This window comes from Trichosurus vulpecula, chromosome 8 (assembly GCF_011100635.1).
Source record: "Trichosurus vulpecula isolate mTriVul1 chromosome 8, mTriVul1.pri, whole genome shotgun sequence".
NCBI lineage: Eukaryota > Metazoa > Chordata > Mammalia > Diprotodontia > Phalangeridae > Trichosurus > Trichosurus vulpecula.
In genome coordinates this window covers 12,642,659-12,663,509 of record NC_050580.1, presented here as the reverse complement: position 1 = coordinate 12,663,509, position 20,851 = coordinate 12,642,659, and the positions used below count along the sequence as shown (strand labels likewise).

Sequence of the window (20,851 nt, the reverse complement as noted above, 5' to 3'; positions counted from 1 at the left end):
TGCCCTTGGAAGGGTGGTTGATCATGAGGGTGGCAACCAACTCTGATTGGTTAACAATTAATGAGAGAATGAATAGTGAGCTTATTCCAATGAGGTTCTTGAGATATATGACAGTGAGCTCCCAAATCTTGGTCAAAGAGATTTATTAATTTCCAAATCACCTATCTGACAAAAGAGAGAATCCATAATTTCCCAGACTTATCTGATTAGAGAAAATGAGCAGGAATCTACCCATTCATTCAGAAATTCATTTTCTGATTCAGAAATAATCATTTCTCTCACCTTATAATCCATGAGAGCAGGGGCTGAGTGAGTGGAGAAAGTGGGAATATCTGAGTGATGTGAGTATAGAAGTAAGGGGGGGGTCAGTGAGATTGAAGATCCAAAGATGACACTCAGATTACAAGCCAGGTGACTGAGATGATGGAGATGCCCTAAAAACTGATAGGGAAGCTGGGAATATTGGAGGATTTGGAGGAAAAGCTACTGAGTTCTATTTTGGATATGTTGAGTTTGAGATGTCTGTGAGATATCCACTTAGAGATATCTAGAAATAGTTGGTGATATGAGAGGAGAGACACTAGGGATGGAGATATAAGATTTGGGGATCATTTGCATTGACATGATCATTGAACCTACGGGAGATGATAGGATCCCTAAGTGAAACAGTATAATATGAGAAGATGAGAGAGGCCAGGATAAGGATATAGGGGACACATTAGTGGATTTGACCTGGATGAAGATTGAGCAAAGAAGACTGATAATCATTAGTGAGAAAGGCAGGAGGAGAAATAAGAAAGAACAATGTCATGACAACTACCAGAGGAGGAAGTATCTAGGAGAGTACGGTCAACAGTGTCAAATATGCCAGAGAGGGTTTTGCATTTGGCCCTATGACTCTGAGAAATGGATTTGGGATTTTTGTCTTGTTTTGTTCATCCTTTTCATCCTTTTCAGTTCTAGGTTTAGGGAGTAGAGTCCAACAACTTGGAATTTGAACTCTGAGGACCTTAGAACTCAAGATTCCAGGTCAGACCAGCAGGAAAATCTTGGGAAGCCAGGTCCTGGGCCACAATCTGGGGCAGAAGGTGAGGAGGGGTTTGGTCCTGGAACTTGGTGGTACTAATTCAATGTAGGAACTGTGAACCTAATCTCCTTCCCCAAAAGGGTGTAGATGGTTATATCTTTCCCCTAAGTGTTGGAGGAAATGTTTTCTACATTTGTTTTTGCTATATTTTTGATGCAAATATTCCTTTGTAAAAGCTAATCTGAGTGTTAAGCAGTTAGTTGGACCTGAAGTGCTTAGACCCCTAAACTTGGGGGAACACAAGTGGTAAGGACTTGAGCCAATGGCAGAAATGAGAGGCTCTCTCTAGAGTACCCTGGGGGAGGGGTGAAATGCAACAGACAAGGCCTTTAGGCAATGGGGGTAGAGAATCACTGTTATGCTTACATCTAGCACAATGCCTGGTATGGGGCAAACAGAAATGCCTGTCTCAGGCAGGAAGTTGTGTATGTTATTCCCCTTGCTACCTATTAAATTACAAGTTCACAAAGGCAGGAGTTATTCAAATGCTTGTTAAATCATGATTGAATGGACTTAAAATATGTCGTGGTTGGTCAAATAAGTGAGAAAGAGAAACATTATGTAGCAGATTATTATTATAGTGGCCCTACTGTTGAGGGGGAAAAACCCAGGGATTCAGGAATCAAATTGGTTTTACCCATCCTTAAGGACTCTGACTGCTTAGAAAGGGATCTGGAGGGTGGAGCACCTTTACAGACTCTAACTGCTTAAGGTTTCCCAAGTACTGGAGAGGGTCAGTGTTGTCTGGAATGAATTCACAATCTCAAACATTCTTTAAGTCAAGGTGGCAAAGATTTATTATGCCTTACAGAGGGCAAGAGTTCTTAGGGGACCTGCAACCATAGAGGGGTGCAGGGAGAGCTTAAGTATGAGATTTGGGGGTGAAACATGTTAATTACATGTTTTGAGGTGGGATTAGGGAGTGGTTAAGGGGTGGTCAGTTCTTAAAGGAACATGCACTTTTTGTATCTACTGCACAGGTATCTTACCCACAGTTCACTGGGAAATAGCCAAAGGTGGGGTGACCTGAAGGTGTGGTTTTGACCATGAAACATCACTAAGTCAACCATCAGTCAGGGCTGACTAGAAATATCCAGATGACTTCCACCAAATGTCTTGTTAGACAAGATGAATGTAAGGAGGTATACATTTGACTATGTCTAGGATACGTATCAGGAAGGTCAGTAAGTAGTAAATATTGTTATGTCCAAGTGCACAGTCAATTAGCAATACACAGGGAGTCCAAACTAATAAATCCTGTAGGTGCAGCTGGCCATGGTATCAGGAGGAGAGATAAGTGTTTTGCTTAGGCATGCTGCCCTTGAACTGGAGAGAAACTGATAGGGCCAATGCTTTGAAGCTAGGGAGAGATGTGATTTTAGAACTGGGGTCCAGGCATAGGCACTCAAGCAGAGACTAAGGAGAAATATGATGTTAGAATTAGGGTCCAAGCACAGGCACCCCATCATTACTGTTTTCCTGTCTATGTACTGATTATTACCCAGGATTGGAATGGCTCTCAAATCCAGTTTCCCAACTTTGGAATCTCTGGCTTCCTTTAAGAACCAGCTCCCTTAGGGGGCCTCCTGATCTCTGTAGCTTCATTCCCACTGGTGTTACCTTCTATCTACTGTGTATTTATCTTGTACTGTCTGACTTAAATATGTTCTCTCCCCTGTTAGACTGCAAGCTCCCTGAGAAGAGGGACCAGCTTTACTTTGCTCTATAGAGAAGACCCAGCCCTTGCCATAGTGCCTGGCATAGAGTAAGAATTTAATCAATGCTGCTTGATTGAGTGTTACGTGCACAATGACATTGTATAGAGAAATTCTGAGGATACAGATATACTCTCAGAGTGCTTTTATTTGGGGTAGTCAACTCTTAGCTCTCTATTAGTGATTAGTGCAGAGGAAGTAATCATGTGAGTGGTTATTTTTAAAATATGGTTGGATAATTCACTACTTCCATTCAGAAATGGGAAAAATGAGTCCAGCTTCAGGTAGGAGAAAAGCATTTATTTAGCACCTACTATGTGCCAGGCATTGTGATAAGCACTTTACAAATATGATGATATTTGATCCTCACAATAGCCCTGGGAGGTAGATGCTATTATTATGTTCATTTTACTGTTGCAGAAACTGAGGCAGATAGAGATTGAGTGATTTGACCAGGGTCCTGCAGCTAGTAAGTGGATTTGAACTCAGGTCTTCTTGACTAGAGGCCCAGCACTCTATCTATTGCATTATCTAGCTGGGGTTCTTAGGGAAGAGGAATTTCCCTTCTAGCAGATAGGATACCATTATCAGTTCATGAGGAGGTAGGGGTACTAATGTGTATAGGGAATGAAGATGGAACCTGGTGGTCATTGGTCAGGGGTGTGTGTGTCATGTCGGAGAATACCAGTAAAGGAAGCAGCACCAGGACTGTATTGGGTGGATAGAAAGCTCACTGAGCAATATGGCTGAGAGGCTTATTTAGAGTCATAAAGCTAATGCTTAAAGGGACCTCAAGGGTGATTCAATTCATCCCCCTCATTTTATAGATGAAGAAACTGAAGCATAAGAATATTAAGTGACTTGCACAAGGCCACACAGGTAGTAGTATCAGAAACAGAATTTCAACCCAAGTCCTCTGCAGAGCTAATGTTCTTTCCACTGAAACCTGGGGCAGAGGAAATGGGCTGGAGCCAGAAAAGATATTGGCTGATAATTGAATGGAATGAATGAAAAAGTTAAGTAAAGTCAACATGCATTGATTAAGTATTGACCATGTGTCAAGCACTGTGCTAAGCATGGTAATACAAGTACAAATAGCAGCAAGAAAGTGCCTGCCCTTAAAGAGCTTACATTCTAATAGGTGAAGACATTGTATAGAAGGCAGCTAAAAGGGGGAGGGAAGATGATGGTACCTCATAACAGGGAATTCAAGGGAAAGTTCTGGAGAGTCAGGATTTCAGCCTAGAAAGGGAGGAAGACATGGCTGGCCTGGGCCTCCTCCTTAAAATGGAGGTTCTGGAAGAAAATCTGTCAGTAAGTGGGAAAGGCCATGGGGTTGCAGGGTACTTCCAATGGGTAAAGTTCAGGGGTGGGGTGACCTTCCAGAGTGAAGAAATTTTTGGACTATGGTAGGCAAAATCTGGGAGGAGAATCAGGAGTGCAGTCTAGGGAGGAATGAAAAACGTATTTTAAGTGCTTACCATGTGCCAGGTACTGTGGCAAGGGGGAGTGACACAAGTATGAAATTCAAACCATTCCTCCCTGAAGGAGCTTCCATTTTCATGGGGGAGTCAGCACACAGAACCAGGTGGCTGCCAGAGAAAGTAGTTTGGGCAGCTCTGAGGATGGTGAGTGGAGCCATCAAGCCAGAGATTGACAAACTCTTTCCTGAAACTAGTAGTGTCGATTTGATTATTATCCCAAAGCAAGAGGCAGAAAGTAGGTAGTTAACTGGACATTAACTGTAATACTGACTTGGTAAAACTTGCTCTGATAAAAAGCACTTCAATGATGTCCCTATTTCATGCAGGTACAAAATGTGGTGGCTTTTAGCCATGGCATGTTTCCTCCACACCATTGGGAATGCCCATTGTTGGTTTGCAGAAGTCCGTCCAGAGAACCCGGAAGCGCGAATGGATGTTGTGAGTTGTTTTCAGCATTAGCAAAAATATTTCCAGGCTGATCATGTGATCATTGATGCTTTCCAATCTTTTAGAGTCTCTTCACTAGCAAAATGGAATAAATGTGTAATTACTGTTTATTTGTCTAATGTCGTACCAAATGAAATTTCAAAAATTGTAGTGAAAACAAAGGATTTGCTTTTTCTTCCTCTAGAACCAGATGATTTCCTACTGGGGCTATCCCAGTGAAGAGTATGAAGTTACAACTCAAGATGGTTACATACTTAAAATTAACAGAATTCCATATGGAAAAACAAATGGCTCTTGTTCAGGTATAATATGTGTTAGGTTAAATTCTCTAATTTATATCAGTCCTGGGGCCTGGAGTTCTTGCCTTCATGTGGAGAAACTTAGGTCAGGGAAATAATTTTGAAATGAAATCAATGATTATGAACCAGGAGCTTTTCCTGCATATCAAAGGAAAAGGAGAGGAGCATTTGATTCCCTACTGACTGGTGAAAAAAGAGACTGATGCATGGGGCTGCTCTCTTCAATGGGCAAAGGAGTAAACTATAGATGCAAATAAAAGTTCAAAGAAATAAGATCAGGCCTCATTCAGAATATCATGATCCATTAGGGACACCACATTTCAGGAATCTGGTGAAAAGCTAGAGAACACTCAGAGAAGGGTGCATGGGAAGTGTGTAAAGGCTGAGGGTAAGGTGAGTTCCACTGTAAAGAGTTTTTGGAGAAAGTTGGGAAGGACAATCAGGAATGCAGCCTGGACAGGAATGAAAGGTTGGATTGGATGAAAGACCTTGCCATATCAATTTCAGTTGAAACAATTATTGATTTTAGATCCATTCTGTCTCTGGCAAAGATACAGAATAAAGGAAATATGGTACCTGGCTTCTAATATTACAATGAATGGCTTATAGAAGAGCAAATTCATCTGGTCATTCTTGGTACCAGAGGTCAGATTTTGGTGCAATAGGTGGTTGTTACCAAGAGTCAGATGCAAAGAGAACCTCCCTAACCTTTGGAGCTATCCACAGGTGAAGTAAGCTGCCCCTGTGAATTCCCTCTCATTGGGGCAGAGACTACCGCTTCTGTCTGTTCTGCTGTAGATGGTCTCTTGTGGACGTATGGCTTGGACTCAGTGATGTCTAAGGTCTCTTCTAATTCTGAGGGTCTATGATTCGAAATCCAGAGTCCTTCTACAACAGATCACATAATGCTGGGCATATGCCATAAGCCAGCACTGGGTGTATTCTCTTTAATTTGTGTTTGTCTTTTGATTATTGGATATTCTAACCACTCTTAGTCAAAGGAGGAGGAGAACAGACAAAGCTATCATTCTTGTTGTACAGACAATCCATGAAATGTGGACAAAGAAGTAGACAAAGAAAACTTTAATAGTTTTGAGGAAATTAGAAAAAATTCTGGTGGGTATGACTCAAGGTGTTCTTTGAGGCATTTTACATTTTGACAGATATCCTGTCACTAAACGTTCCCCATGTTTCTTCCTCAGTCAGTAGGCCTGTTGTATTTCTCCAACATGGTTTCCTCATGGCTGCCAGCTGCTGGATTTCCAACCTGCCAAACAACAGCCTGGGCTTCCTTCTGGCTGATGCTGGTTATGATGTATGGCTGGGGAACAGCCGGGGGAGTATTTGGTCCAGGAAACACCTGTATTTATCACCAGACTCCAAAGAATTCTGGTCTTTCAGGTAGGGAGACCAATAGCATTTCACTTCTGATTTGCAAATGCAATGGCTTTACATTCTTTAAAAAGAGAGTAAAATATGAGTGACAGGAGTCTTTTCAAGTAAAGTAAGAAATAAAGGTTAAAAAATCTTGACTCAGAAAAATTGCTTTCCATGAACTGAGATTTGTGCTGAGAGATTTGGGTGGGATAAGAAGGAGCTAAACTGGTTTTTCTCACATTCCTCCCCATTTCCCCCAACTCAGCCTCACTCTCACCTCTGGTCTTTGGGAATAAGGGGCAGACCAAAGGGTAACAAGATAAGGGAAGAAAAGGAGGGAGGATGTATGAGCACAGGATGGGAGGGTCAAAGATGTTCCATCTTAAATAGGAGCCAAGAAACAGATCAGAAAGTACCATGCAGACCAGACAGCATCTTCCTCTCACCCTCCTTTACTCAAATATTGTTTGTCCCAAGGTCTTATTTTCCAGAAAATCATGCATTTCTCTTGACTAAAGTTAAAAGGAAGCAGCTAGATGGAAGAGTATGTAGACTGCTAGACTTGGAGTCATGAAGATCTGAGTTCTGATCCTACCTCAAATTCTTACTAGCTATGTGACCCTGGGCAAATCACTTACCCTCTGTCTTTTTTAGTTTCTCATCTGGAAAACAGGAATAATAGTACCTCACTTACCTGGGTTGTCATAAGGATAAAATGAAGGGAGGAGTCAAGAATTTATTAAGTGCCTACTAAATGCCAGGAACTGTGCTACTTAACAAATTTTTCATTTGATCCTCACAATAAGCCTGAGAGGTAGATGCTGTTATTAACCTCATTTTACAGTTGAGGAAACTGAGGTAGACAGACTGACTTTCCCAGGGTCACATAGCTAAGTGTCAGAATCTGGGTTTGGACTCAAGTCTTCCTGACTCCAGGCCCAGCACTCTGTCCACTGTTCTATCTAGCTGCCACTATAATATGAGATAATGATCAATCTCAACCAATGAGGGGAGGTTTTCAGCCACTTGTAACACATGCAAAGTGCTTTGTAAATCTTACAACTCTATATTAGTATTACCAATTATTAACTTTTGAAAAAAGCGCTCCAACTTTTTGAAAGATTGCTTTTTCCTGCTATGCTAGCTATAGAAGTTCGTTATGTAACCAATGCTCCAACGGAACTGTGATCTCAATTATGTGGATACTCTTCTGATGTGGAGCTCAAGCCATTCAGGTTTTCTCATCTCATGTGACTGTTGTCTTTATCAGTCTATCAGTGAATGAGTGGTCCAGATTTTGGGCTAAGTGCAAAGGATACAAATACTAAACAATGAAACAGTTCCTGCCCTCAGGGAGCTTATGTTCTGCCCAGGGAGACAATATACCTACACAAGTATACCAAGAGTCCAGATAAAATCAATCCAAAGTGCTTTAGAGAGGGAGAACCCATGGTCAGAACCCAGCTCCCTTTTGGGGGAGGTGGTCCTCTGGTTCTTTGGATACTTCATAGACACCACAGAGACATGAAGTCTTTGTTGTTCCTCCATCTTGCTACATGATGGAACCACTTCCTCTTCCAACCACACACATCCTTGGGGGGGGGGGTGTCTTCGATGTCACTTGTTGTTCATGAGTCATCACTGGTGAGATGAATCTAAAGGTGGGAATTCATTTTTGATCTCTTTCATCTAGTTTATTTTGTCTTTTGTTCCTATAGTTATGATGAAATGGCCAAATATGATCTTCCAGCCATTCTTGACCTGATCAAGGAAAAAACTCAACAGGAGAAAGTATATTATGTGGGACACTCACAAGGCACTGCCATTGGTATGTCAAGACTGCCTTTTGGGTACTGGTGGAACTGGACCCTTTTGGAATTGAATAGTGTAGCCAATCAGTGGCAAGTTCTTATGAAAGGTTATGGACCATGTTGTTGCTCAGCCATTAATCATGTCCAACTCTTCATGACCCCATTTGGGATTTTCTTGGCAGAGACACTGAAATGGTTTGCCATTTCCTTCTCCAGCTCATTTTATAGATGAAGAAACTGAGGCAAACAGGGTTAAGTAACTTGTCCAGGGTCACACAGCTAGTAAGGAAGAGGATGCTTCCTGCCTCCATGTCTAGTACTCTAATCCACTGTACTCTATGGCACCTAACTGCCATAGGGACTATAGAAGATTGTTTTAGCTGCTTTTGGCATTCTTCCTGGGGCAGAAGCAATCTACTGTAGTGGTCAAAGAGCCAGACTGATAGTCAGAACACCTGGGTTCAAATTTTCCCCAGATAGTAACTACAGTAGCTGAGTGACCACCTACATGCCCCTCACTCCTCAGAGCACCATCTCTCTTCCCCATCTATAACACAGAAAGAATTTTTACATGCCAACCCTTCTGGGCTGTTGTGTGAGAAGTGCTCTATAAAGGTGAGGGTTATTCTCAGAGCATTTTTCGTTATACTCTATGTAATGCTATGGGGTATTTTCAAAGTGTGGCCTGATAAGCACTTGACCTGAGAGGAACCCTTGCCACTCATTAGGCAAAGGTCAAGTCTCCCTGAGGAGTTTGTAACTGTAGGGCAACTGTAGGTAGGGCCCAGTGGCCAAGGCCAGGTGAGAGAAATCAATGTGGAGTTGGGCCCCTTTCAGTGCCATTTCCCAACTCATGCCACGAGATCTGGCTATGGGGACTTCTAGGAGAGTTCTCATTTATGTTGTTTTCTAGTGAATGCCCAAATTTGCCAGACTTCCCATAGCAGCCCCTTAATTGATATACATTTGTTCCCCTCATCTACACTCTCTGCAAATCATACTAGCTCAAGTGGACATTAGACTTGGCTCAGATTGGGAGGAGTTTCCTACGGGTGACCTTGATTTGATCCTTAACATATGGACATCCATTCTTTTCTTGAAGACCTCCAATGAAGGGGATACTTCATAGACACCACAGAGACATGAAGTCTTTGTTGTTCCTCCATCTTGCTACATGATGGAACCACTTCCTCTTCCAACCACACACATCCTTGGGGGGGGCGGTGTCTTCGATGTCACTTGTTGTTCATGAGTCATCACTGGTGAGATGACAGCAGTACATTCCTCTTTGTTCAAGTTGTTTTGAAATTTTCCCTTATATTCCGCCTAAACATCCTGTCTAGCTTCCCCCAATTTTTCCTAGTTCTGACCTCTGAGACAAACAGAAAAAATCTAGTCCTTCTTTGAGACAGCCCTTCAGGTACTCAAAGACAGCTCTCAGATTTCCCCAAAGTCAGCTCTTCTCTGGGCTAATTCCTTTGATCAGTCTTCATTTGGCATGTACTCAAAACCCTTCACCATCTGTGTGGGTTGGCTGTAATAAAGTAATATTAATTATTTTCTTTTATTTCAATGGATGCTCAGCATTTCTTTCTGGTCTCTCTGCGGCACAACAGTCCTGAGAATGACAGTTTAGTTTTGTTTTATTTAATTACAGAAATGGACTCTCACAAGGTAGGTTCTACCTTTGGTATACCCTCACATACCAAAGTTGTGTCTACACTGGCAAATGATGTCTGTGAGGAATTAGTGAACAGTCCCTTTGCAGGCAGGGGGATTCAGCCCTGAGAAAAGGACTCATTCATGCTCCAATGTGCTTTCCATGTGCTTGTAGGGAATTTCCCTTCATTGCGGCTCAGTTTAGTCGTGTACTTTTTGTTTAAGTTCACATGTCCTCTGGTTTAGTCTTGTTCAAAGGAAGACATCAGGTAGAGTCTTATGAACTATGATTTTAACAAAATGTGCACTTGAAATGTACTTTAAACCACAGGGTAGCCTTAGGCCCTCAAAAGCCAGTGGGCTGCAGGATTGAATTTCCTTCTGTTTTGTTTCCTGGAAGATTTGTACGGATTAGCATACATTTTCCTAATATCATTTTGAATTTTCATTGGGAGCTATTCATTTCCCCACCTGGTCCATCTTAGAAAGTTTTCTCCTTAATCTATTTATTTGTCCCTCCCTCTTCCCCCACCCATTCACCTAAGGTAAATTTTACAATGTTTCTATTTCCCATGCTCTGTGCTAGGTACTGTGGGGTAGAGAAAGTAATAATAATAATAAACATTTATACAGCACCTTAGGGTCTGTGCTCTACAGACCCTATCTCACTTGATTCTCACACCAGCCTTGTAACATAAGGACTCTTCATTTCCCATTTTATAGGATAGAATTGAGACTCAGAGGTAGTCAATGTCAGAGGCAGGGAAATGTTGATTGGCGTGAAATTGTGGGAAGGATGGGATTTAGCTGCTTTTTCTCTTTTAGCCTTTGCAGCATTGTCGACCAACCCCAAAGTATCTGAAAGGATCAAGATAAATTTTGCAATGGCTCCAATTTCCATTCTTAATGATCTGCATGGTCCTATCTTGTTCCTGGCAAAACTCCCTGAGACATTGTTTAAGGTAAATGATACTTCAAACAGCTATGACGTAGAGGAGGCAGAAAGGAGAAGGCCTGAATGGAAGGATACTCGGGACCTTCCGAGATCTTGAATCCTAGAGACCCAGAGGCACCAGATGGCTTGCCCTGAGTCCAATGACTCCTACTTCTTGGGGCTAGACCCTCGTGCTTGTTGAGGTACACAGAGTGCTTGATTTTCAGGGCAGTGGACTGTAACTTGGGACAGAGCCCTGAGTTATCCCAGTCAGCACTGTCAGTCTGCCCTGGGCACAGCTGCTCCTGGTGGCTTCCAAGCCCACTGCTATTGATTTCAACCCCTCTGGATATTTCTGGGTGATCCCTTTACTCTTGCTGCCTCAAGATGCAGAGCATTGCAGGCTACGAGGGTCTCTGGCCAATCTTTGTTCATCCTGGAAGGCTGCCATCTTGGTGCTCTTTCCTATTGTTCTTGGTTTTCTGTCTGGCTTTGAGAGCAGTTCTTGGGTGGAAGCAGTCACTCACTGTATTTGTTCATTGGATATTTTTATTGTTATTTGGGCCAGTGTAATATTTCTGTTTTTGTCTTCTTTGGGCAGCCAACTTGGCCAGAAGTGCTCCATATTCTTTGAACAAAGCTTTTCTGAAGGGAGTCCTGTTTCTTTCCCTCTACAAGACTTCCATTTCCCCCTGTATTGTTGCGCTTCTGAATCTTCTAGGCCCACCAGCTAGTTTCCTTCTCCTTGCCCTTCATTCCTCTCTCCCACCCCTACCTTAAGTCTCCTCTCCCCCTCCTTTTCTTACATGCATTGGAAAATGTCTAAATTTAAGTGATTTTTTAAACCAATTCCATTTTTCTCTGCTTTCTGGGTCGCATTCACTGTCCATCTGAGACAGGGGGACCAGGGCAATGGGATGTCTTAGGACAGTAGCATTATTGGCCTGTTCTAAAGATGTCTGTTTTTCACTTGTGATTCACGAAAGAGCTACAAATGTGGCCTCTTCACTTTGAGGGGCCTGAGAATGATTTTGGCTAACCTTCAGAAGCCCTCCGGTCCCCTTCACCCTCTAGGCACATAGAACCCACCCAGGTGAGTTGGGAGGAAGCCAACAATTTGCATTTTTTCCAGGACACTTGGCCCTAGTAGCTAAAGCCAGGTCTCATTCCCCTGGGCCTCACCAGCTTTTGGCCAGAAGGGCAAGGCCCTTTGGGGAATTTGTCTGTGGCTTTGCTCTTTGAGGTGCTGCGGGACTGGTTTCCTTTGGACACTGACCAGGGTTTGAGAGTGATGAGTAGGAACATCTATGGAAAATGATCCCTGGCAGGCCATTTCTGTTAAGCAATGTTGAAATTCCTGAGAAACCCAGCCCTGCTGTGCAGGTGGGAGAGGACAGAGCTATGCTATTAGTCACTGGCATCTTTCTCTAACCTGCCTTTTACAGCTCTTGTTTGGAGAAAAGGAATTTCTTTCCAACAACTTTTTAGTCCACTTCATTGGCTGGGATCTGTGCAACCGTGAGTTCTTTGACACGATTTGTGACAACCTCTTATTGGCGATAGGTGGATTTAATACCATCAATTTCAACAAAGTAAGTAACTGTAAAACACACCCATACACACACACAGAGACACACACAGACACAGACACAGACACAGACACACACACACACACTTAAAAGAATAATGCATGTAGAGCACATGGTCCCTCTCCCATCCCTGAAAGCTCTCCTGCTCTATCTCCCTTTTCACCATTAACTAGAAGGAGCTGTCCACACTTTCTCAGTTGCCACTCACTTTTAAACTTCTTTCATGAAGTCTGGAGTCTTCCTTTAGCACTTCACTAACACCATCCTTCATCCAGAAGCTTTTCTCAGTCTTCTGCCCTGTGTGGCCTTGACCAAGCTCCCCTCCTGGACATTCTGTCCTCCTCCCTGTTGTTTTGTCAGGTCTCACTTCCTGAAGAATCTCCCACTGGTTCCTTCCACTACTGTCCTTGGTCCTGGGCCTTCTCTTTCCTCTGCACTGTCTATCTTGGTGATGTCAGCAGTTGCCATGGAGTTAACTACCCTCTGTATGCAAATAACTTCTAAATTGATCCCTATATCCTCCACCTCTGTCTTGTATGTCTCCAATTGCCAGCTAGACATCTCCAACTAGATGTCTGGTAGGCATATCAGACTTACCATATTCCAAACAGAATACATCACCTTTCCCCCTAAGCCCACCTACTCCTAATTTACCTTTTGCTGCCAAGGGCCCCTGCACCTTCCAGTCCCTCAGGCTTCTGCCATGGGAGTCATTCTTAATTCATCACTCCTCATCCCCCCACCCCCATATTTAGTCAGGTAATAAGTCTGGTCCATTCTACCTCCTCAAAACCTTTTACTTGCATCTGAGGCCTTTCATAAATGCTTGTTCAGTGACTGACACCTATCTAGACAGATTTCTATTCTGATTTAGATGGCCTCTCAGGTCCTCCTGCTTTTCAACGTATTGGCTCTTCTCAGACAAACATTAGCATATCTCCGATTCAATTACAAAGAGATTTCTCCAGGTGGAGCCTAACTGAAGGTTTTCCTTTTAACACCCAACCCCAGTTCATTAGTCTGGAAATACTCCAGGCAGGTTTTGCCATCAGTCATCAAGGTCATCAATCATGAAAGGAAACTAATTTTGAAAAAAATATTTCTTCATATCTGTTTTTGCAGAGTCGCATCGATATATATCTTTCACAAAACCCAGCAGGTTCCTCTGTTCAAGACATACGCCATTTCTTACAGGTAGAACTTTTCCAATTTGATTCCAAAGTCATTTGTTGAGCGTAATTTGTCTGGATGCTGGGTTCCCCTTCAGATCTCTTCCCATTTCCAGGGTCCCAGTGCTGTAGCTGACTTGGGCCCCCATGCATCTCTCTTTGGAACCACTTACAATTCTGAGGGTGTAAGGCTGGTGGTATTTCATGATGCTTAGTTATGCAGAATAACTGAGACATCATTGGTATAAATAAATATGCATATATATAGCCATATACATATAGGCACCTATATACGCATGCACATATGCTAAGCCACATACATATCCATGCATTGTATATGCATATATGTGTATACATATACAACATTTATGCATGATACATGTGCACATGTGTACACATGCAAGTAATATACATATACAGTGTCCCCAAAGTGTTAGTGCCATTTTAAGCTAATAGAACATAACATTGCATTAAAATGTCTGAAGCACAATTAGATTGTGAAAAGTACCACTCAGTGTCCCAGATACAATCTAGCTCCCACACTTCCCACCCCCCACCATCCCACTAGATGTCCAAGAAAGAGGGAACACTAGAAGAGCCCAAAAAGGAGAGGAGTCGTTTCCATCTCTCTCGGATACCACTGAAGGGAGAAGTGCCTTTACATGAGTCTTTCCTTCATACTACTCAGCAGCCAATCACCATCAGTAGAATTCCCCAGGTGTGGGGGGACATATGGGCACCAATGTGCATATCCTTCATTGTTTAAGTAGAGGCCATTTCAAGCTCCATGGGAAATTCCTCCTTGATCATTTCTGTTACCCTTAGATGGGGTGTTAGGCTTATCCCTTTTGGGTAGTGGTCAAGTCCTCGTCAAGCTGCTGTAATGAATGTTCTGGGCCTGAGGCCTCCCAAAAAGAGAATCTGGGGGACCAATGACGAGCCATCCTCTATGACATTCCCCCCCCATCCCAGCTCCTTATTCCATGTTAATGAAAGGATCACTGAACTGAAGTTTCTTATTGGTTTCATCAGTTAAGGGATTTTGAGGATCTTAACAAATGCAGTATTGTTGGAGGAGAGCCTTGAAGGCAGTACCCTGTTGTGCTGAGCTTTTATCAAACAACAAGCAAAACAGGGTCAAGGCCATTGTAGGATGGAAAAAAATGCAGTTTGTGATAGAAAAGTGTTGCAAAGAGAGTCTGTTCTCTCTTCACCCTCAACATTGTCCAAACCGAGTTATGAGGCTGTATGCTTTTGGTAGGGAAATGTGGGGTCCAGACCTATGATTTCCCCTTAGAGAACTCCCGGTTATGAAAACTTCCTCTACCAATGCAGATTGATACATTCCCTGGGCACTGAGAAGCTATGCCAGGGTTGCCAAGCCCCGTGTATCAGAGGCATGAATCTATTTTCCTGTTCCCAGCTCTTCATCTCTGTATCATGCCTGTTCAATATGAGGTTGGGCAGAGAAGGAAAAGTTGTAATAGTACAAACATATCCCCCAGTGAATCAGTCCTCTTAGGCCTCCCTGCTTATCCTTAATGTCTTTCTCACTTAGCTTCTCAGTGACTGTCCACAGGTGGGAGTGATCTGAATAGCAAATGATTCAGAAAGGTCCTGCGGAAAATCAATGGAGCCTCTGGAGGCTTTTTTTTGCAACAATTGCTCATTTTAGGATCCTGTCAAATGTGATATGAAGGATGTCATGTCCTTGTGTTCTACCATCTCCTAGCCCACATCAACACCGTTCACGTTTGCTCAGTCTAAGAATTAGCACATATCATTATAATAATTAATTATAATTATAACTTTGATAAACATAAGATGAAATAACTTTTTTCATAATTTCTATTATACTTTTCAAGATAAAGTCCCAATCAAATCTTTTTCACTCTTCACTACGGAATGTTGGTCCTTGTGCTAAGTGGATTTGCTTTGGATGGCCCTTCTCAGGTACCAGTCACTTCAGGTAGCATGGACCTCCAGAGGACTTACATTGAGGATACACAATATATATGTGGCTCATTCTAAAAAAACAAAGCAAAAACCCTTCACAAAGATGAGAATCTAGGCACATAAATCAGTAGTTATTCATGTCCTCTCAATTGCCTCTAAAATTGCCCATGAGTCTTTCCATTCTTTTACTATTATTCCTTCCCTGAGACAGCCTAGAAAGTCCCCTCCCAAAGTTTTTATTTAGCACTAATTTGTCCAGCCTTCAGCACAGACATTCTCTAGGTAGGTTCTCTGCTTAGCTTGGTCCCACTTCTTCACATAACACATAAGGGACTGAGGAAATAGAATCCAAATAGATGTTTTTTGGGGACACTGACCCACCTGTCCCATTTTCCATCTGTAGCAGAGGGTTAACCAGGGAAACTTCCTATGGAACTGGACATTCATTTGGCTCTGGGTGGAAGGGACCTGTGCTTAGTCATCTATTATGGCCTTCATTTCAGACTATTAATTCAAAGAGGTTTGAAGCTTATGACTGGGGAAGTCCTGCCCTGAATATGAAGCATTACAATCAGGTAAGATTATTTCCAAATACTGTCTTGGGTAAGAGGAGAACATTAAAGCCTCTACCTAATACTTTATCTCTTGGCAAAGTTGGCACTATGGACCCCATAGCCCATGCCCCCTATGTCCTTTAGGAGGGGGAGATTGCCAGCATACTGCCTCTGGAATCTCAAAGATCATGGCTGGACAATGGTCCCCAGGAACTCCAAGGGCAGGCTCTTTGTGGAGATAAAGCATGCAAAAAGATTGGCTAAGATTGGTAGCAGGCTTCCCATTTCAATGCCATTTGAAGAGGTTTCTTACCCACTAAGTATTTACCCACTGGCACAAACCCAGTGATTCAGATGAGACAATCCCCAGGCTCCTGGTGAACTTTCTTTGCTGTTAGGAAATACTAGTCACTCACTCTCCATTTTGAAGCTTAAAAGTCCATCATTCTACTTCAAATTATTTAGTGCTATACTATGTTTTTTAATCCATCAATAAATCTTTTCCTCTTGGCATGGTAAACAGAGAGCTGGCTTCAGAGCCAGGAAGGCCTGGGTTCAAATCCCAAAGTATATTGCTTGTGTGACCCTACCTAAGTCACTTAAATTCCTAAAATGTAAAGTGGCAGAGAGTGTTCAGACCTTCTTGGGTAAAGAAAGTTTCTTCACCAGGAATTCTGATGAAATCAACGGTTTTAAAACAAAGAAGACCAGATAGTATACTAGGCACTTGGGACACAAAAGCTACATCATTTCTGATACTCAATAGCTCCATGATTGTTCAGGGCAATCTGTCTCCAGCTGGCATCAACCAGCTTGGGCCTTGTTAAGGTATAGGCCAATGCACTGTCATGTTTCCATGCCTGAAACTTTGCTCCAAAAGACATTATCTCAAACTTTTTTGGAGACAGTCCCTTCCTGGATGAAAAGCTCTATCACTGACAAAATCTCTCTGGCAAAATGGATAGGTCAATCACAAGCATTTAAATGCTTAATATAATTGCCAAACACTATGCTAAGTACTAGGGATACAAAGGCTGTCCCTGTCCCCAAGGAGCTTGCACTGTATTGGGAAGATAGCACCTGTGCATGTGTACAGGTAAGTGTGTATGCACATAAATATGTATACACACATAATCATTCACATGTATGTTTATGTACATACATATATACGTATGTGTTTATACAAAATCTACAGAATGGTGATGGGCTGCTGGAAACCATCACTTTCCTGGCACAAAGTCATTTCCAAGCCATCCGGACTGGCCTCTATATGTATAACTAAAGGCTTAGATTGGTCAAAGACAGTCCTGGTGTACATGTGGGATTGTTTATTGGGAGCTTGAGGAACTGGCCACATTTTTAATTTTCTCACTCTCTAATGACTGGAGAGTGAACAAAGCCATGTCTTCCTTGGAAGGAGTCCTACCTTCTGAAATTCCTGTCAAGGCCCTCACTTGTGATTCCTTTGAGCCAGATGTCCCAGAGAGAGGTTGCCGAGGGGTGTTACAGTGATGGCAGAGAAACGTCACATGTTTTCATTAATATAGCCCTGCATCCTCTTCAATTCATAGGAATTCTTGGTACATGTCTAGTGTATCCAGAGGACTCTTATTTTCCTAGGGGCAGAACTCACTCTTGTGGGAGGTATGATTTCATCCACATATTGCCTGGCTCAGCTTCCATATTATTTTTCAGGCCCTTTCTCACCTTGTTCTTTCTCCTCCAGGTGCTTATTTAAACTGATTAAAGCCTTTCCTGAAGTATGGCACCTAGAACCAAACTCAGTACTCTTGAGTTGATCTGGCCTGGCCAGAGGAGGGTATCACCTTCTTTCTTCTGAATGCCATGATGCTCCATGCAGCAGACTACATTGACATTCCTGGTTTGCAAATTGCACTGACTTGTAATGATTCAAAGACCCAGACCTTTGATCGGACAGTCATGCCTGCCCCTTCTTATACTTGTGAAGTTGGCTATTTTATCACAATCCAACAAACATTTACTACTTCCTGATGTTAAGAGAAATTGGTGTAAACAGAGTAATATGTACCCAGTGACATGAGAAAGGAGAGGGCATTGACAAGTAGGAGGATCAAGAAGAGGCCCCTGAGCTGATCCTTGAAAGAAGCTAGGGATTCTGGGAGGAACAGCTGAGAAGAGAAGGCATTCCAGCTATGGGGGACAGCCTGTGTGAAGGCTGAAGAAAGAATGCTCTGATCCATTTTCTTAGGCTACAGGGTAGTGAACAGCCTTGCCTGGAATACTTCTTGGACCTTTTTAGTGAAGGTACAGATATGTTCATTGACAACTTCTTTGAGAGGACTGGGGGCAGGCCTCTCAAACCCCTTTGGCAGTCTTGTGAGACTTCCTTTTCCAAAAATGGTTTTTATATGCAAGGGGTTATAAAGAAAACTGATTATATAAAAAGAAAGATGGAATCTACTCTTGTCCAAGTCCACAGACCCCCTGTAATCTGTCCATGGACCCCTTGAGGGTCAATGGACTCCAGGTTAAGAGCTCCTACTGGAAAGAGAGAGGGAGAAAGGGCAAAGATGGCTTCTTTTGCTATGCAAACAACAACAGGCTGACCAAATGCCAGAAAGGTTGGGAACGAAGGTGATCTGTAGCCTTTTGGAAAATGAATGTTGAAGTTTTTGTTTTTACCCAAGAAAGGGCATGTCCAAGCTCCATGGGGAGGGAATCATGTTCATTCAGGAGTCTTACACTTTCAAGCTCTTGTTGGGCCCTGGGAAAGAAGAGAGGGAAGCCCTTTCCCAGAAGGCAGTTCTCCACCATCTCCCCTTTTTAATGATCTCCTGCCTTCCCCTTCATCTTCCTCTTCTGAGGGAAGATGGAAAGGAGGGTAGAGCCTGAAGGAGGACATTCCCACCATTTGATTCAGGTCCAGGGATCTTTGTCACTTTACTGGGGAGGAAGGCTCCTGAGCAGACCTAGGCTGGATATGTTACATCTTTGTTCCTCCTTTTTATTTAGCCTACTCCTCCACCTTACGACACTAGCAAAGTGGAAGTACCAACGGCCATTTGGTTTGGTGAAAAGGATTTGCTCTCAGGTTCTAAAGACGTCGAACAGTTGCTGTCTAAACTCCCAAATGTCATTAATCAAAGACTTATTCGTCATTACAATCATATTGATTTTGTGTGGGCAAATGATGCATATTCTCATGTTTACTCTGAAATCATTGCTATACTCAATCACCTGGAAAATTCCAAGAAGATTTAGATGAAAGGATCATCTGATTGGTAGCTTCCCTTTCCTTTCTTTTGGTCAAGGATCTCAACCTCTCTTTACTCACTCCTCCCCAATAATGGTCCAGACTCCACATGATTAATCTAATGATTTAGTCCCAAACCTTGGAAATAAAGATTATTGTTAACGCACTTGTCTATTGTGGTGATTTAAAAAAAAAAACACAACTTCATGGTGAATTCAACAGTTCCTCTGAAGTAATTTTTGCCAACTACTCATAGCTTCAATGGGTTGGATAACCTCTGCAACTCTTTTGCAGACAAGAGAAGATTTATTCAGGGGTATTGGGTGAAGGATGGTGGGACATGTTGGCAGAGTACAAAGGTGTATAAGAAACAACTTCCTCAAAAATGCTCTAAATCACTACTGATTAGAGAAATGCAAATCAAAACAACTCTTAGGTACCACATCTCTCCTGTCAGATTGGCCAAAATGACAAAATAGGAAATGATAAATGCTGGAGAGGATGTGGGAAAATTGGAACACTGTTACACTGCTGGTGGAGTTGTGAACTGATCCAGCCATTCTGGAGAGCAATTTGGAACTATGCCCAAAGGGCTATAAAAATGTGCATACCCTTTGACCCAGCAACACCACTTCTAAAGTTTTATCCCAAAGAGATCACACAAGTGGGAAAAGGACCCATATATACAAAAATTTTTATAGTGGCTCTTTTTGTAGTAGCAAAGAATTGGAAATCAAGGGGATAGCCATCAATTGAGGAATGGCTGAACAAGTTGTAGTATGTGAATGTAATGGAATACTATTGTGCTGTAAGAAATGGGGAAGATATGGACTTCATAATAACCTGGAAAAACCTACATGATATATTACTGAGTGAGCAGAGCAGAACTAGGAGAACATTATACACAACCACAGATATATGGATTCTGCCATGACTAACCTTGATAGACCTTGCTCTTCTCAGCAATACAAGGTTCAAAGACAACCCCAAAGGACTCATGGGGGAGAGAGCTATCTACATCCAGAGAAAGAACTATGGAGACTGAATGCCGATTGAGGCAAACTGTTTGCTTCCCCTTTTTTTTCTCTTTTGTTTTTGTTTTTGCTTTTTGTAGTTTTGTTTCTTCTCTCTCATGATTCATTCCAACAGTAATAATTCTTCTTTACAATTTGACTATTGTGTAAACAAGTTCAATGTGAAGTCATATATAGAAGATATATTGGATTCCATGCTGTCTTGGTGGGGGTGGGGAAGAAAATCTGGAACTCAAAATCATGTGGAACTGGGTGTTGTAAACTAAAGTAAAAAAAAAATCTTAATAAAAAAATTTAAAAAAAGAAACAACTTCCTTGCCTGACATTGACAGGGAAGCCCATTGTAGTCAGACAGTCTCATGCATTTGTTGGTCAAAGAAGAGGTGCTTCTTGATTATATTCACTGGAAATCCTCGTGAGTTGCCCATTGGTCTGCATTTTCCCCTTTATCACATTTTATGAAAGCCCATTGCATTTTTTTTTTTGGTGTGGGCTGGTGGC

At 42.3% G+C, this 20,851-nt stretch overlaps 1 protein-coding gene across 1 annotated transcript; it reads left to right on the top strand.

Moving 5' to 3' along the window:
* Positions 1 to 4,637: 4,637 nt before the first annotated feature.
* On the top strand, positions 4,638 to 19,324 carry LOC118828478 (gastric triacylglycerol lipase-like). The gene is made up of 9 exons (XM_036735101.1): positions 4,638 to 4,724; positions 4,918 to 5,035; positions 6,235 to 6,433; positions 8,128 to 8,237; positions 10,705 to 10,841; positions 12,259 to 12,405; positions 13,525 to 13,596; positions 16,031 to 16,102; positions 19,076 to 19,324. Exons 1-9 carry the CDS (start codon positions 4,638 to 4,640, stop codon positions 19,322 to 19,324), a joined length of 1,191 nt encoding a protein of 396 aa, XP_036590996.1.
* Positions 19,325 to 20,851: the final 1,527 nt, after the last annotated feature.